General features: G+C 39.6%; 3 protein-coding genes across 3 annotated transcripts in view; 2 read left to right on the top strand and 1 right to left on the bottom strand.

Annotated features, from left to right (window-relative positions):
* The window catches only part of hook3 (hook microtubule-tethering protein 3), a 42811-nt gene extending 41783 nt beyond the window's left edge, over positions 1 to 1028 (top strand). The window contains exon 26 of the mRNA XM_064308347.1: positions 722 to 1028. The gene's annotated coding sequence lies outside the window, so the exon portion shown is untranslated. The remainder of the gene's footprint in view (positions 1 to 721) is intronic.
* A 2785-nt stretch (positions 1029 to 3813) lies between these two features.
* The window catches only part of dcc (DCC netrin 1 receptor), a 368326-nt gene continuing 354191 nt past the window's right edge, over positions 3814 to 17948 (top strand). The window contains exon 1 of the mRNA XM_064307455.1: positions 3814 to 5029. Within this exon, the coding sequence (XP_064163525.1) occupies positions 4988 to 5029 (42 nt within the window). The 5' untranslated portion in view covers positions 3814 to 4987. The remainder of the gene's footprint in view (positions 5030 to 17948) is intronic.
* trabd2a (TraB domain containing 2A) overlaps positions 9005 to 17948 on the bottom strand; it is a 55620-nt gene continuing 46676 nt past the window's right edge. The window contains exons 5-7 of the mRNA XM_064307456.1: positions 15456 to 15546; positions 13453 to 13701; positions 9005 to 10269 (exon numbers count right to left, since the gene is read on the bottom strand). Of these exons, the coding sequence (XP_064163526.1) occupies positions 10074 to 10269; positions 13453 to 13701; positions 15456 to 15546 (536 nt within the window). The 3' untranslated portion in view covers positions 9005 to 10073. The remainder of the gene's footprint in view (positions 10270 to 13452; positions 13702 to 15455; positions 15547 to 17948) is intronic.

Genomic DNA, 17948 nt, shown 5'->3' with positions numbered 1-17948 from the left:
CTATAATTTTGAAATGTGGACATGAAATATTTGCTTTTTGTATCGGTTTATTTGTGTTACAAACATTGACATCTTGTAAAACAAACTCGTGATAATTTACTATGCATAATAGGCAAAATGAAATAATTCTAATGGTAATGATCATTATATTAATTAGACTAATATGTCATTGTCAATGCCAGGCTCAGTGACTACATAAGAAAACTAGCCTTTTGGATAATTCTGGCACTTTTACATAGATGTATCTGCAGAAATACTGACAATTATGCCTTGTCCTTGTCAGGTAAATGTAGAAAATAAATGTGATCATACAAAGCAATGCATATTTAAATATTTTAATACTTTAAATGTTGATATTATTCATCACATATGCATACTGCTTATACTTGTCTAGTTCCATTCATAGGAAATGAAAAGTGCTTGGTCTCCTTCCACAAAAATAAATATATACAGTGCAGTGTACAGATTCTTTATTTGTCCAGTTCATTTTGCTCTCCTAAAATGGGGTAGACTATTTACAAAATGGCCTGCAATTCCTACATGGATCACCTAATATGGATGTAAACATTCTCATATTGCAGCTGACCAGTCTGCACTTTATCCTCATATTTAAATCCAATTGCTGCAGTACAGAAACAAAACAACAGAAAATTGTGTCACTGCCCAAATAATTATGCACTGCACTGTATATAATGTCCCTGTGTCTCTGGTTTTCATGCAGATGCTGTCATCCCTGTGGATGTCCACGGAATTTAAGGACATACAAGAACATTGCCCTGCATATTTCTGTTTCCTGTACAATTCTTCAGTGCCACTGTGTTAACGTAGCATTTTTATATTGCATATGAGACTTCTAAGGCTATACTACAGATGACTTTAACTGGATCTACTTCTGCGCACCAATTTAGTAAATTATATAAGGCTTTCTCTGAGGGACTTCCACTGGGAAACGTGATCTGAAAAGATCTGAACGGTCCATTGTGTATTTTATATTTTACAAATCCAATAAACCGGTTATTCAGCTGGAATTGTATGAAAACTGTGGAGGTGCAGTGCAATGTTCAAAGGCACCACTCTGTCCACTTGCTGTTCCACCCCATGACCACTGGCTCTGGACCCCAGTGTCCTTGTCATATTTTTTTGCAAGATGGCCTACCAGTCACACAAGTGGTTGAATCGCATCAATTCGTATTAAAAACTTCAGATTGAACTAGGCCGTTTAGTTTTCCAGCTCATAAGTGCCAGGATGGTTTTGTGGACCTTGTTCGGACATAATGGTCAAGACTTAAGTATAAATTTCAAAACATTCCTAATTGATAGATCAGTCTGAAAATGTTTTCTTACCATGTTTTTGAGATCAAGGCCCCATGCTTTTCAGATTAGTTGTGGCCCAAATTCAGTGATCTCAGAAATGTTACTAATCAGCCTTGAAACCATCGGATTGCATTCTGCCCCCCAAACCACCTCCATTGTCAACACATCGAACATTAAAAAACATGTTTGGAGAACATACTCCCCAGTGGGTTTGTACAGTATCTGCCAAGTTATTACACTAACAGTAGTCATACTTAAATTTGCTATGGAAAATTAGTCTGGTCTCATGCATAACTTAATATTCCAATTGGCAAGTAGCATGGGAAGCAAATATGCTAATGTAAAAACTGTCATCACAAAGCTGTGACTCTCATGAGGACAAATACTTCTAGAATTATTCAGATTTTAATGATTATGTCTTAAGTACATTGCCATTTTTGGTTTTTCTGCCAGAACATTACAGGACATTCAGGGTTTTTCTGTAGAATTAAATTTGTTTTGTTTTGTTGATACTCATACAGAAATGAAAACACATTTCTGTGTAAAGTTCAGAGTGCTTAAACCCAGAGTGCTTTAAAATAAGGAAGAACTCTGAAGAACTGTGTTTATCTGTTCTGCATATCTACCTACATATCTGTTAATGTTCAAAGCCATGGAACAAACCAGAGGTTTCATCTGGTTCCCATCTAACTGTGACACGCACACAGACACATTTGTTCTTGGCTTCACATTACTGTTATAATGGCAATTTTAAAACTGCCACTCAATCGTGCATCCACTGCATTCCTCAGTGAAAGAGGTGGGTGAAAAACCATCAGCTCTCTGCAGGCCTGTAGATGACAAATGTGAACTGGTCTGTATAGCCATCTATCTGTCTGGGTCCATCCCACAAGTGGAACAGCATTCAGGCCTGAGAAAGTTCTCTGTGGTTATCCTGTAACATATTCTTCAAAGATGGACACAAAGGTTAGAGAACTGAGCGGGCGAGTGTGGGAGAAGGGAATTCCAGAATCGGCATGAAATCGTATAGGCTATATCCTTCTGTCAAATTCTATCCAGACACAAAAAAGCAGCAATCTGCCCTGGATTTTATATCTGTCATGAATTAGTTAATTGAGTCTGATAATACTGTATATTGCTTACATGCACAACGTTTGAGAGCACTTGAGAACATCTTCACTTTGTTCCCTTCATATCTGAGAGTATGTAGTTATTGCTGCATGATCTTGTTTATGATATCCAACTTTCAAATGCTGCATTCAATGATCTGCATTAAATGCTTTAAGTTAAAAACTTGCTAATATCCTACTTGAAAACAGAGGTTGTGATTAGTATTGGCATGTACACCTGTGTACAACAGGCCTTGGTTCTTGCCCATATGGTAGAAACAAAATGCTAAATTTGATTGCCTTTCCATAGCATGTTGGTTCACAGATCATCTAATGAAAGTAGGACAACTTGAAATTGGGCAATCAAATTATGCATACCCTTGCCCTTCCAGGTGTCAACCTCCAGTGACAAAATATCACTTTATTGTGACAATGACAGTCTGTGTAGCCTGCAATACGTTGAATTCTTGTTTATTTTAGCAGGAAGCTTTTCTTTATTCATTCATCCAACCATTCATTCATTCATTCATTCATTCATGCATGCATTCATTCAATTGCTTATTGATTTGCATATTCATCGGGCAACACAATTTTTTATCCTTTGGCTTTGTAATGTTTGGTCAAAAATTGGAAAAGTTGGAAACAATTTATTGTGAGCCTTGGGTTAACACAATGCATTCGTTTAAATTTTCCATGGAAACTGATTCTCGCATTGAGCTTTTCCCAGAAAACCCAAAGACTATTTAAACAGCTGCAATTTTTTACATTTTAAGCTTTGGTGCAAACATTTCCCAGAATAAGGCTGATGACTTAAAATCACCTCAAATTAACTTGTCAGAAATATATGTCAGGGAGTTTGGTGGGAAATTCTTTCAGACACTCAACCAGTATTGATGTGAACCCACTGTAAATGTGCAAGATAATACAGTTTCACTTCAACAGTTAACATATGTTAACATGTTTCAAGAGCCTTTGAGTCTGAAGGGTGTTTTACATTTGGGCCACATAGGGGTCATAGATAAATAATCCATCACAGGACCTATTAAATATGTGACTACAATGTTATGATGTGGTTTTGGTCAGAGCCCCTACGCAGAGAGCTCAGGTTGGACAATGCCACAAAAGGCGCATACTTCTATGCCATGCTTACCACCTCAGGTCTTTTATATATTAAAAAAGGTTCAAGGACACCATTTTACATAATTTTGTATTACAGGAGCGTAAAACAAAAAAATAACCTTGACTCGGTTTCTGAGACCTGCTTTTCCTGAGAAAAGTAATTGAAATCCTACATTTGCTGCCTCAGAAAGAATTATACCTCTCACTGTACCACCCCCCCCCCCCCCACCCCCCCAACAGTCTTCCACGGTCTACATCATCCAGACTGAGAATTCATTAATCTAACATTCCCAAACCTTAATATTCACAGCAGTACAGGATTCTTCCCACTCCTGAACCATCCCCGAGAAAACCAAAGACAGCCTGGCACATAATAAGTAATTAGAAGTGAATGGTACAGGACATAAAGTGAAATGGAAAAACAATCTATCAGCGAAGCTCTTAAAATTCGACAAACTTGGAAACAGGTGATGGTCAATGCTATTTTTCTTTTCTGCTATGTTGTATAACTTGGATTAACTGCACGTACAAGTTATCTTGACTGGGATCTCTATAATTACAGTAATTACTGGTGAATCAGTTGAGCATTATTATGATGATGTAGGCCTACTGATGTAGGCTCAAATGATTAAGTGTGCTTGTGTAAAGGGTTACACATAGAGCAATCTGAGCTAAGTCTAGGAGTCATTTGGCCCCATGAACCAAACGGCAAATGATAATCAACCTGACTGTTCTTTGGGAGTAGAATTTGACGTAGTAGCAGACTCCCCGAAAAGGGATAATGTGTCAGATCTAAAAATTAAATAACTCTTCTGTATTCTATAGGAAATTATTACAGTGTTGTGGTGAGCATGTCAGAATGCAATTTAGACCAATGTTGGTCTTGGCATCTTGGGACAAGACCAACTTCTTTCTCTCTCCAGCATGCTCAAATAATCAACACTCGGACACTCTAGGCCAACTACTATTCTGTGCAAAACCGTTGCCACCACTAAGAACTTGCTGATTCATGATTCACTGCTAGTAATTAAATTAATTTCTAAATTGGCTGAATACAATCAGGAATCACGTCGGAGCTAGATTATCATAGCTAGCTAGATAACAATTACTGTCAACTAACGCTAACGTCGAGGCAAGTTAAAGAGGAAATGCAAATACATTTTTGATTTCTGTTCTTGGCATTCTTCCAAATGGCGCGTGAGCCGTCTAAGTAGTGCCCTATATCCTTTGCGGAGTCTTAAAACTGGCTTACTTGACGCAAACTAAGTGCAAATGTACTGGGCATATTACAAGTAGGCTATCTGACGAACTGCCAGCTATAAACATTACGTTTACGTTAGATTGGGTTTTGTTCTGTTTGCTGTGGGCATTTCGGAGACGGCCATTGCAAAATGTGCGATCAACAACTGCGGGGACAACTCTGAAAAGCACTGTGCAAACCAGAAATGAATGGAAACTTACAACATTTGCGAGACATCGCTTTCACGGTAGGCCTCCTTGTTACTTGAACATGATCGGTTGCTTGTTGAACAGCTGGGTAGGCTATAGCTGTTAGTCCACAACATAAATGTGATTAGTAAACGCTAGGCTATGTGTCATTTCAAAACGATGTTTGAGATTAGTGTAGGCTAAATATGGCTCTTGTAAAAAAAAAAAAAAAAATACAGCTTGGTATCGATTGTGTTCCCCAGGTAAATCTAAACCTGGTTTCAATGTAGCGTTACTACCTCGAAAGTCCATTTTCAATATTGCATTAGCCAATGCCAGGTATGTGTTGATTTTGTACCGTTGCAAATAGGACCGTTTAGTGTCCTTACTTATAATTTATGCAAAGGACAATAATAATTTGACTAAACAATTTGCCCGGTTAAAATGCCTGAGGGAAGAAATGTGTGTTATGATGACATTTTAAAAATAATATTCCTTTTCTACACAATTTTGCTGCTTAGGATTGATAGAAGTGGCTGGTCTTGGTATTGGTCTTAGTGTGTGATCTTGACGTGTCTGATTTTGGTCTGGGACTTGAGAGGTCTGGCCTTGGCTCCAGCTCTGTCTGATAGAAATATGTCTTGTACTGTGTATACTATTACAACTACCACGAACAAGTGTTGTTGTTGGCTAATGTAGCTGGCTGTTTTGCATGATGTCCAAAGGGGCTATTGAATAACTAGGGCTATAGCAAGACCATTTCACCCTGTAAAGTCTTGGCAGAAATGTAGTGCCACACGCCCACACCACAGAAAAACACTACATGATCAAGAGATGAAGAGTAGGTGGGAGTGTATCTGACATCCAGGAAAACAGAACATTCACAGTGTGTCCCATGCCTCTTCTTTCCTGAGGGACAATGGAACCCTCATCACATGTTTACTTTCTTGTATGAACACAAGGCACACAAATTTGCATTGTAAAATAAGCATAATGAACACACGTCAACACACGTCAGTGATATGTTACTGTTGGTTTATTTTATTTGCATTTTAAAAGAAGTATGCAAACATAAAGGACTCAGGGTTTTCCTGGAGCTCAGCCGGTTCAATAATTGGCCAAATGAAGTAAAGATGAGATAAGCTACCCAGGAGATGAAGTGAGATTAAAAAGAAGTACAGGAGGAAATTAATCCCAAAATCTGTCTAAATGCAAAGTGAGTCACTGCATCAGCCAAAAGAAAAATCATGCAAAAGTGTTCCAAGAAAGTTCTTGTAAAAAGAGGTCACAGGAAATGCAGCTACACAAGATGGAGGATGAAAAGGCATCGGAGATGAGGGTGAAAAACAATGTCCAGGACAGACAGCCAGAGGACTCTGGGAAGCGTACCGATGAAGGTACAGTTACACCACTGCCCAAGTGGAACACTTGAAGTCTGTAAGCCAATATGTAACAATAAAAATCCTGAACAGAGGGTTTTATTATCAAACACCTGTTAATCATCACAGTGGCAATACTAGTAAATGACTAATAAATGTTTTCAATAAAGTAAGGAGATTTTCATTTTTTTAAACGAGTTGATTCAACTTTCAATTTAGCATTAACGAGGAAAATTTTATACATCCCTATTGGCTCTTAAACACAAATCTGAACTAAGACTACACTATAAAAAAAATAATTTGTATCATAAATCAGATGGAAGTGGTTGCAGTGTTTTTCGACCTTCACAAAGCTGAATGGTAGCTGCCTTTGCCTTCGCAGTGGTCCACTGATATCTGTGCAGTGGTCAGTACTGCGATAGGAGGCTTCTGGACATGGCCTGTTGTCAGTAACTGAGATAGCTATGGCTATCATATATGTAGGCTAATAGCTGTGCAGTGTCAATATCAGTGTGAAAGTATAGCTGAGAGAAGTTCCATGAGCTAAATTTGTCGCAGATTTAGTCAGAGTGACCGCTCCTTCTCTTCTGTTCAAAAAATGTAATGCTGGGAATGGTCCTGAGTAAATCATGGGTCATAGATTCAAGAAATCACCCCGTTCCGGTTGCGTGCCGCACTCGTCACTACCCAAGACAACCCCACGCTGCACAGGTCAACAGAATAAAGGATGTAGCTGATTATGGAGATCATTCAAGATTGGACTAACCATCTGTGAGTTTCGCTGATTCACTTCCTTGGGCAGCCTTTTACTGGAAGTCATGTCTCATGTGGTTAGCCTTTGGATTACTGTGACATGAGGAATGGTCTGTACTCTCCCTGTTGACAGACATCAAGCACTTTATTCATATGTTTTTTTTTAAACTGAGTTTAATGCAAATGCAGCACTTGCTGTGTTTATCTCTCAATAAAACACAGCGACCAATAACTTAATCATGCTAAAACAGCACCTTTGCCATCCGTTTTCACTTTTAAGAGAAATAAGAAACTCTATCCTGCTCTCTTGGTTCCTGTGGTTTGGACTGTGTAGCTTTCCTTCATGATCAGCAGTTAGACTCTAACTTGGCAGCAACATCAATGGATGTTCAGAATACAAAAGTTTAAGTGGGTCTTCCTTTTTCTGTTATTAAGGAAATAATACTATAATACAGTGTGACACAGGGAAAAAAAATATTTGTTTCCTGTAAAACAAAATTTCCTGTTCAAGCAGGCATTTTAAATATGCACGCATGAACACACACTCGCACGCTCAGGGTTGTATCCAAAAATTCTACGCAGGCCTGGTTTACTATAATTATAGTTTGCATGGCTAACAGATAAGACCTCAGTGACTTTGAAAGAGGAGTGATGTAGATGATTCATCTTACTGATCTTTCAGGAGGAAACGTGTGTTTGAATATTGAGAGGAAGACATCATTTACAAAGGGAAACTGTTGCCCGAAGCACATTCCCCTGGGTCCTGATATCTATGAATTAGTTTGCATTGTGAGGGTATCCAGATGAGCAGCTCTAAATAAACTGACTGCACATTTTAATCTAAGGCATGCCAAGTCAGTTACACATAAAATTTTCATTCAGAGCTATTCAGACCACTGAATAGCTCTGAATGCAGCGTTCAGACCACTCATTACACCTGGCAGTACACGTTTATGAGTACAACGGTGCAAAGAGCACAGACAATGGACCAATGAGCAGTGGAGACATGTCATATGGTCAGATGACTTGTTCTTAACAAATGGACAAGGGCATGTGTGGCACAAATGTAAAGACCCTACAGGCCTGAGTGCTTTAGTTCCAGCTGTGCAGGGATCTGGTGGTTCCGTAATGGTGCGGGGTACATTTTGCCGGCATGCTTTGAGTGCACTTATTGCCTTAGAAGCCACTGCTTAATGAATCCGAGTGATCACCTTCATCCCATGTTGCAGAATTTGTTTCATGCCGGGAGGGGGACCTTCCAGAATGACATAGAGCAGGTGCAGTCACCCATTGGTTTGGTGAGAATTGTAATTCATATCCAAATGCCCTGACCTTCTCAGTCATGAGATCTGACCCTAGGTGACCATTTACGTGAGACTTTGGAAGAACTTGAGACAGCGTTTTCCACTCCCAAAAATACATAAATTTATTAACTTTCTTATGAAAGAATGGTGCCACATTCACCCTACTGAATTCTAGTTGCCGGTAGATTCTGTGACATAGACTTACAAGCTGTTCTGGTGAAATGTGGTAGCCCAACACCCTAATAAGTGTTCTTCATGTTCATGTTTACATCTTTCAGGCTACTACCTGTATGTATAAACCCCCTAACCTCTCGATGCCAACCGCTGTACAAGTGACTGAATTGTTTTTTTTTTTTTTAAAGCCGCAGCTTTACATAATTGCATTTGCATGTCCAACAGTTTGTTCTATACATAGTCCCATTATTTTGTGAGATATATGTACAGTTTCTTCATTTGGCAAAAGCCACCACAGCCGAAATGAATGAAAGTGGCTGGGGAACATTTAATGAGACCAGAACATAATCCATTTTTTGTTAAAGCTCCAATGGGGAACTATAATTGTAATAGGCCTTTCAGCCGTGAATGCTACCCTACTGCCTTTCCGAGTTCACTGAGCATTTATTGAGGCAGATCGTTCTGAAAACCAGACCCAAATGTATTCAACAATATATTACAGCAAGTGAACTGAGCACTGAAAAGATGGCAGTATTCACAGTCATCCATGAAACTACTATGTCATTCCTGTCAGGTATATGATTATGTAAACCTTAAGATTACCTGTTATTGCTTCATCTCATTTCTGGCCAAACATCTTGAATGTGTTTAATTCCATATTTTACAAGGCAATGGATTTCTTGCACTGAACTTCTGCCTACTTTCCTTTGTAGTATTTCTGAGTCAAATTTAACATTTGGGATGAACTCAAGTGCACAACCATTTCATAAATCTTTGTTTTATGCATACATTTTCTCTTAAAATGAATGTTTAGCAAATGTACGTAGATCATACAGTAGCCAGATAAGTATAGCTGCATTTTTTTTTTCAAAAGATTAAATTCTCCTTGTTACCCATAACTGAAATAAAAGCTACCTGCAGAGGTTTGAGTGGATATGTTACCATACTGTGTATTTAAGTAAATGGTGTATACAAGGAAACTCCACAAAAGACTTTACATATGAAATTGAAAAACTCCACAAAAACATTTAGATTATCTATGGGTGTATAGTTAATAAAAATAAATTAAATGAATAACTTCTATGTCAAAACATATTAACAACTCTGGATATGAAAATAGACAAGTAGACAGGATAATTTTCACCTCCACATAGGTAGAGCAAAATAATCACAATGATGGTTAGTACCTGATTTATCCACTAAAAAAGCAGATTTTTTTTTGAATGAACAAAAACCATTTAACCATTTCATTTTCATATTTCTAGATTACATCTATTATACATAGGTATATACAATTCCCACAGTACAAAGGGATACAGAACAGATTCTTCTAGAAGGGAAGAATAAATAATCGCTTGAGGAAATAAATTTCTGAATTTGCTGAGAGAACTCCTCGTGTTCTTTAAAGTGTTTATATCCCATGGAGAGCCTTGATATTAACAATGAGTCCTTCCAGAACCTGTAGAGGTGTATTTGAGACCCTAGCGGGTGAACTAGCAGAGCTGAAATGTCACTACCTGTGCACAAACTGTCAACAAAAAATAGGTTACAGACAAGGCAGGGGTAGATGTAGAATCTGAAGAAGTCCAGACGTGATTGGACCTTCCGTAACCTCTGTCATGTGGCTGGACTGTGATGTAACCATTTATGATGCGGACAAGAGGAGGTGGGGGTGGTTGAGCTGTCGTGCTGAAAGACAAAAGTGAACCCCATATCAGATTTTAACAAATTAAGCAGGACTGTTGCATCTGGAGCCTATAAAAATGACAACAGTGCCTCCGGCATGACCAAGATTTGTCTCCCTAAAAGGAGTTTAGAGAACACATACATACTGTGCTACATTGAGAGATGTAGTTCTCACAGACACCTAACGTATAGCTATCACCTATCAGTCATATATTTTTAAAGCCAGGATTACAACCCGCACTTGTGTACTACACTGCCCCTGGACCTTTATCTTAGGAAGGCTTGGGTTTTTCCTGACATTTTCTCCACATAGGCTGAAATGTCACACAGATATGAGACATGCTGCACCTGTGTGGCCTCCCCTTCACTGTTACATGCCAACCAGCTACTGTGAGGCTCTTGTCAGTTCCCTGATCCATGTTCTACACCACTAGCTGGCAGTTGATCTCCTAATTGAAGTGCTATCTATATAGAGATCTGAAATGAGCATATAATGGTAATAAGGTATGTGGAAATGTCACCACAGAACTCAGCATTGATTTTTAATGTTGAGTGTCTGGAAATCATTAGATACGGTCACATCTGCCAGAAGTGTCTACACGCAGTCTTGTGAAGTTGTAAAGCACGCAGAACTTGGAGGTTGCAAATGCCCCATGAAACCACTTAAACCACTTTGAAAGAAAGAAAGAAAAAAAGTAAAAATAATGGAAATTATAAGGCATTCAAGCAGAGGGACACCTTTAACAGGACTGCAGCCAATTGAGTTGAGGTTTTACTAAGATATACTGTAGGAGTAAGCAGCAGGGAGACTGTGAGGCAGAAGGAATTTGCCAGTTGGCTTAAGCACTAACAACCTTGGAGGAGGATGGCAGAGAAATTCAGGCATGCCTGAAGAGGATCGCCATTAAATCACTGCAGCCGGGCTGTCTGGTTTCTGCTCTGCTGAACCACCGCAGTTGTGACTACACCTTGCCAGTCACAACAAAAGGATGGGTTCCTCTATGCATTGGTGAAGCAGTTGTTTAAACCCCACTCCTTACCTCCTCCTCCACACACGCGCAGACACACACACGCAGACAGAAGCTGTTTATTCAATTAATTTTATGTGCAACTGAATGTTTTTTTTAAGAAATCAAATGCACTTTCGTAAGCAGAAAGAAGCGTTTGTGGAGCTGAGTTTATGGCTGGGTGTTGGGGCCTAGCGGTATGACTGACCTTGGCCTGAAACTGGGCTGCGCATATTTAATCAGCGTGAAATCCAGTGGGTCATGTTCATCACCGGCATGTGCCTTTCATTAATAATATTTACTTTGAATTGATTGGGCTTGGCTGCCATGCTTGGACATGGCCCTATCTTCTGCTTATTTTAGAAAGTAAATTCAGGGGTTATTCGTTTTGGCACCTTGTGTTCTTGAGCTGCAAGCCTGTTTATTTTTGTTCAATCTGCATCGTGGTCCTCTGCCAAAGATATAAAGATCATGAGGTGTAATCAGGTATGGCATATCAGCATGTGGCTTCCCATAAGGGCAACTGGAAAAAAGTGACTTTATTCTTTCACCCTGGAAGGAATTCTAATCCGCACTTCAACAGATTTTGGCATGGACGCTCACGATAAGAAGGTGAAACAACAATAGCCGTATAATTTTTTTTTGTTTTTTTATGATACACTAACAAACTAATAACTAGATTAGATGTTTTTCTTTTGATTGAGTTTAACATCTTGCTGTTATTTCCTCCCTAGTCCATGAAGTTGGCAATTCATCTAGGTTGAGGATAAAGTCTGGAGCTCAAATGTATAACATTACTTTGTCTCGGTAAACGAAATGAAAGAAAATAGCCAATTCTGGCATCATGCAAGAGTGGACAAGCCCTGAACTTTCAGTAAAAAAGCCATTCAAATAAATTGTTTCAGTACTTCAAATTGTAAATGCCATTTCCCTTCCTACATCTGTGTCAACAGTATTCCTGAACCAGATGGTGTTCAAAGCGCCTGCCTGTTTCAACCACCTCAATACAACTATTATGACTGTGTACACGGACAGAGGATCTCTTAAATGAAAACGACTAGATATTATCAAACATTTTACTCCTTTCCAGACAGTCAAGTCTGATGCAGAGCAGAATAAGAAAATGTGTTGTCAATGAAAGTTCTATTCAAAAAGAAATTACTTCATTAAATGTTTAAAGGTGCACTGAAGAAATGTCTAAGTTAAGCTGGTAACTGCATTTAAAGAGTGTCAGCTTCTGAATTGACAGGTAATATACTGTTTCTGGCTACATCTTTGACTTGCTGTGTGAAATGGAATAAAGAACTCTTTCAGGCTCATTTCACTGAACATAGTTAGAGAAATGATAGATGTTACTTTTAATTTGGGATAGGAGATTTCCCAAAAAATGTATCTGCTCAAATAAGGACATCCCCTTAGAATTCTTTCCACAGTAACAGTACCTCAAATAAGTTTATTTTTTAGGTAATGTAAAGAGTCATGATAGTTTTTCTGTCTTTCAAGTTTGTATGGAGTCAGTCAAGCACAAACACACAGATGTTCTTGATGGAGGAAACACATTCAGAAGACAAGATCCAACAACAACAAGAAGGTTCTGAGATGGGAAATTGGAATGTTCTAAAAAAAAAAAAAAAGACTCCAAAGTGGTTTTGGAAAACAGCTATTTACAGTTTCATTGGGATCATTTATTTTCCCTAACCTGGTGTCTTTCAAATTCTGAGCACTAAACAAACAAGGAACCTGTCTGGACAGTTCCAAAACACGATGGAGAAATTAAATGAAAAAATGTATGAGAATAATAAAGAGACCTGGGCCCTGTTTAACAAAGCAGGAGTACTTAGTTAGCTGGATAACTGCGGTGAGTAAAGCCCGGAACCCTTCCAAATCTGGAACATGGACTGAAGTAAAAAGAGCTGTTCTGTGTTTTACTCAGTGCGGTTATCTAGTTAACTCAGTAATCCTGCTTTGTGAAATACCCCCAGAATGGGGTGACCTATGTCCCACAGATAGTGTCAGCCTCATCTACTGTCCAACTGACAGATATACTTCAGGACTAGGGCTAGACTCAAAATGCAAATGACCAGCTCTCCCAGCTCTCTACTACACCTTACCTCCACTCTACAGCTGGATGTTCCAGCCTCCTGAAAACACCCATGAAATGCCCAGAGCTCAGACTCACCTGTCCTCCATGCGGACCCACAGGTCGTTGAACTGTCGCATGCGTTGCTTCCTCTGCTTGTTCCGGCGCTTCTTCTTCAGCTTGCGGTCCACCTTCTCCAGCAGGTCCAGGCTGTCGGGCAGCAGCATGTGGGGCAGCAGGTCCTCCTCCAGGGGGCGCTGTTGGTGCTCGTGCAGGAAGGGCTCCAGTTCCTGACCAGGAGTGTAAGGCCTGTGCAGCGGGAAGGTGGGCGACTTTGAAGGCCTGCCACTGGAACGCAAAGTAGCATTACATATTAGTTTCTGTTTTTGTATAGTTCTGATGGCAGCATCCAAGCAATCCCCTTTTGCCAAAAAGTCCAACCAAACATTATGAACCCTCAAAATTGACCTGTTGTAGCTGCACTTGAGCAATCACTTCTTTCTTAATTTACAGCTGCCACGCCAAGCATAATATTATTGAAGTTTGTTTAAAAGAGGTGCTGTAGACTTGAGAGCTTCTTCAGAAACATCAGCTACTTCAGTTGGAGAACAGTCACACTGATGTAAAGTTCTGAGTTGCTTAGGATGTACAGATCTTAGATTTGTGATTCTCTAGCCCACAAGGTAGCATTCTTAATTAAACAAAAGATGAACTGTCCTCACCTCAACAACAGACAGGGAAACTCATTATTGGCTTTCTCAACAACATATTCGTAAGTGTTTGAAATGCTGCAGGGGTGACAGAATCTATTGAGGTTTGCGCAGCAGTTAAAACGCTGACCTCATTGTATAAACACCACACTGACAAATCTTGTGTGATGAATGTTTATTTTTGTTTTAGAATTTCCAGCATCCACATCAAAATGGACACATTATGTGATTAGTGAATTACAAGCCTTTTCTGGCAATAAATACTCAACTGCCGCCCCACATCCTGCAGCTTTCATTAGCAGCTATTATCACAGGCACACAGGTGGATGTGTATTCATCTTTGAAGACAAAGGTAAGCTGCAGTCAAGCAAAATAAAAGGCTAATTATTTGTGGATTTTTTGATTATTTGCAGATAACACCTTTTTCACAACAAACTGAGCAGAACTGGACATCTGTTTTTGGTCTGTGGTGAAATTACACAAACTAGGGGTGCGCTTACTTGGAAAATGATTTCCATTTGAAATCCAGTCAGTGAAACAGAGACAAAAATAAATAAATACTACACAGCCCTCGGGCAGAGGGTGCACTACCAAACTCAGAGGCACATGTAACCCTACACCCATTTAAGTGATAAAATATGGTCTGCCAATTTTACAGAGCCAGGTTTTAAGAACAAACCATAATATGTTACAAATCTGTGGTAAAGTAAGATATTTTTATATTTTGTTCAGTATTTTTTCACCCAAGGTAGCATAGTAGGGAATGGAGTCCACTCACATTAAAGGTGGAGTTAAAAATACAAATGATCTTTTTTAAAAAGTCAGTTTTAGATTTCGGAGCCTGCTCTCCAAATAATGCTGCAAATTTATAGTAGACTTTAAAAGGTTAGGTGCAGGACCACACAAGACCACAGCACTATTGCAAACCAAAACACCAAAAAACTAGACATTACAGGACTTGAGGCCTAAACATGTTTATCTCTTCAAGATACAAAGCATCTCTAAGCCAAATTAATTTGATAGTTATGGAGGTGTGTGAAAAACTGGTCAATATAACACAGACACTCAAGAAAAACATGAGAGGTGTTTTTCTTCTGTTGTGGATATTTTATTCTGTTGATCATCTTAGAACCAAAAGAATGTACTGAGCTTTCCAAACTCTGTCATGGGACCTGACGTCTGGGGTTATCTCTGAGCTTGACCTGCTTATTTCTACCCTAATGTTTTACTAAACATTGACACTTCCAGTTTACAAGTGCCAAGGCCAGGAAACGACTGACGGTCTGTGTCGAACGACTTCTCCGGGACGGGACGAAGCCGCGAGTCTTCACGGGGTTCGGCCGGGGTTAAGGGTGGTGACAGAATGGCGAGGATGTGTGGGTTTATTATTACCTGCTAATGGGCTTCCCCGCTGGGGTGTGCTCCACTTCGTACCCTTGACTCCGTAACACATCAATCACCGTGTTGTTGCCCAGGAAGTGACCTGAAATGTAAACAGTTCGCCTTTCAGTTTCCCTGTGTTCCAGTGGAGCCCAGAGGTGTCAGTCAGTAACACAAGGTGGGGAGGCAAAATGCTGCAACAGGGGAATAAGCCCACATAATTGAGTGGGGCGTTGTATGAGAAAGACATGTTACAATGCACAACAGTACAGCCAGTAAGCAAGACGGGTTAAATATAGACAGCTTTCATCTTTGAATTCAGACTGGCTTTTTGCAACTGAGCCGGCCTAACTACACTAGTCTCATCTCAAAAATTGTTCTCTCATTTTTCTGGCCAAATTGGCAGCCATGCATCACCCAGGTGAATGCTACACTTTGGTTGTGGTCAAGGCGAGTTTCCCCCTGATCATGGTAAAGCACTTTGAGCATCTGGAAAAGTGCTTTATAAATGCAGTGGTTAATTTTTTCCTTCATTCATTCATATTAACACTGCAACACATGAACGTGGTCACAAACTGGACATTTTCATTGTGTCATAAATATTCCTGTTCTAAACATGGGATTAAAAGCATTTAGGATTCACTTATGAGAGGAAACATTCAATTAATTTTTTCTGTTGAATGTGGGGTATCAAACATTTATAAACTGGTTCCGCAAGACCAAAATGACTTGGTGCCTTGTGTTCCACCAAATACATTTTTCCGGATTTCATTTTTGAACAGTGACTCCTTCCAGCAGGTTAAGAGCCCTAGTGACCTGCAGAAAAGAGTTTGCTTCTGAGGTCCTGCCTTTGCCGCCCTGCTCCCCTTGCTCTCGCTCAGCTAGGTGAAACAAGGTATTGAGAGAGCTCAGGTTGCCAGGTCAGGAGTCTCTGTTCCCCTCCGCTCACTCACAAAGGAAAGGGGCTTCCATTGTGCCCACCAGCTCAGCCATGTACCATAACGATGTGTAAACAAAGGGCCGTCCTTTAATCTGGTCCTAATGGAGGCCCAGAACCACTCATGCCCGATAATCCTGATAGTGAGGATTTCTCACCAAAGATGGTCAAAGCCAGCGAGATGGCCTCAAGTGTGGCCTGCCTGAGGGGTTGCATGGGTTCAAATTCTGCTTTATTCTGTATCACAGTAGCATAATACAAAAAACCCCACTTCATTCAGAATTTTTCCAAACCATCTAGCTTACACGTAATCCAGCTATATAGCTGTCTTATTTTCCTTTTGCAGATAGAACCATAACAATAGCTATCAAACAAAATTCTGTTACAACCCAAGAAACACATTTAAATCAATAGGTCTGAAATAATAGTCATTTGGATGAAAGCCTGCCATCTCAATTTCAAGTTCAGTCACAAACCCATAGTTTACTAAGCTGGCTTTCATCAGCAAAGGTCCAGTGTGCAGTGTAACAAAGACATAGCTGATTCGGCCAATGCACAAAGTCCTCATTTCACTTTATAGCATATGCTGCTGCAACCCAATATGAGATGGTGAAGGCTAACAGAAGATTGACTTTACTACACTGTACAAATTAGGGCATGAGATAATTGGTCGGCACTGCAATTGGAAAGACAAGGCTACTTAAAAGGAGAGGGCCTGGTGTCACCCATGCCAACCCTGTGGCCACGGCCCTGGATCGAGCTAGCTATCAGTCTGTAATGCCGATAAAAGCTAAACTTATCAGAGCAGCAAAGAACAAATGCCGTCTCATACATGGACATGCACAAATTGAAGCACAATGCAATAAAATGCATTGTTACTCGAGTGTTGAGATTAAACAGGTTTTTTTATTCAGCCCGTATTCAAAAAGATCCCGCAGAACACTTACGTTGCCTCTCAAGTATGGATGAAGTTCGGCTCAAAGTTGGACATATGAAAGGATGTGACATCTATCCTGCACTGATGTGAATTGTACTGCACTTTACTTGTCCAGAGGAATAACTTGTCCTGGCCAATTGGAGTCCATTGTCTTGGTGAGTGGAGGCCCTTGTGTACGATTTGGACAGATAAAATGAGCTTCCCCATAAACCTATTTAAAATAGCTGTGAGCCTATTTTATTGTTCCTTTATGGTTCTCCAGTGCAGGGTAAACATAAATGTTCTCTCTTGTATTAGTAACTGGATGCTAATGTTGTCCAATAAAAATGCATTAGTGGTGATTTAGGTGAGAAGCCAGTCTCTATAAGCAGCACTAAAGGAGTACACGACCTCCAAAATTCAAATTGAATGCATTTAGGTCACTTGGAAACGTTCTGGAAGTATATTTATACTTCTTTTAAAATTTAAAGTAGTTAACATTTTGTAGGGAAATAAAAGCCGGCAAAAAATTCAATCAAACCTGTCAATAATATGGAAACTAGGGTTAAAACCCAACACATTACAAATGCACTCTATTATATCACTCTCACTAATAATGCTAGCAAAATCAAGGCTGCCACATAAACCTGAA

The sequence above is a fragment of the Anguilla rostrata genome, chromosome 14 (genome assembly GCF_018555375.3).
Source record: "Anguilla rostrata isolate EN2019 chromosome 14, ASM1855537v3, whole genome shotgun sequence".
Classification (NCBI taxonomy): Eukaryota; Metazoa; Chordata; class Actinopteri; order Anguilliformes; family Anguillidae; genus Anguilla; species Anguilla rostrata.
This window is presented reverse-complemented; position numbering and strand designations above follow the sequence as displayed.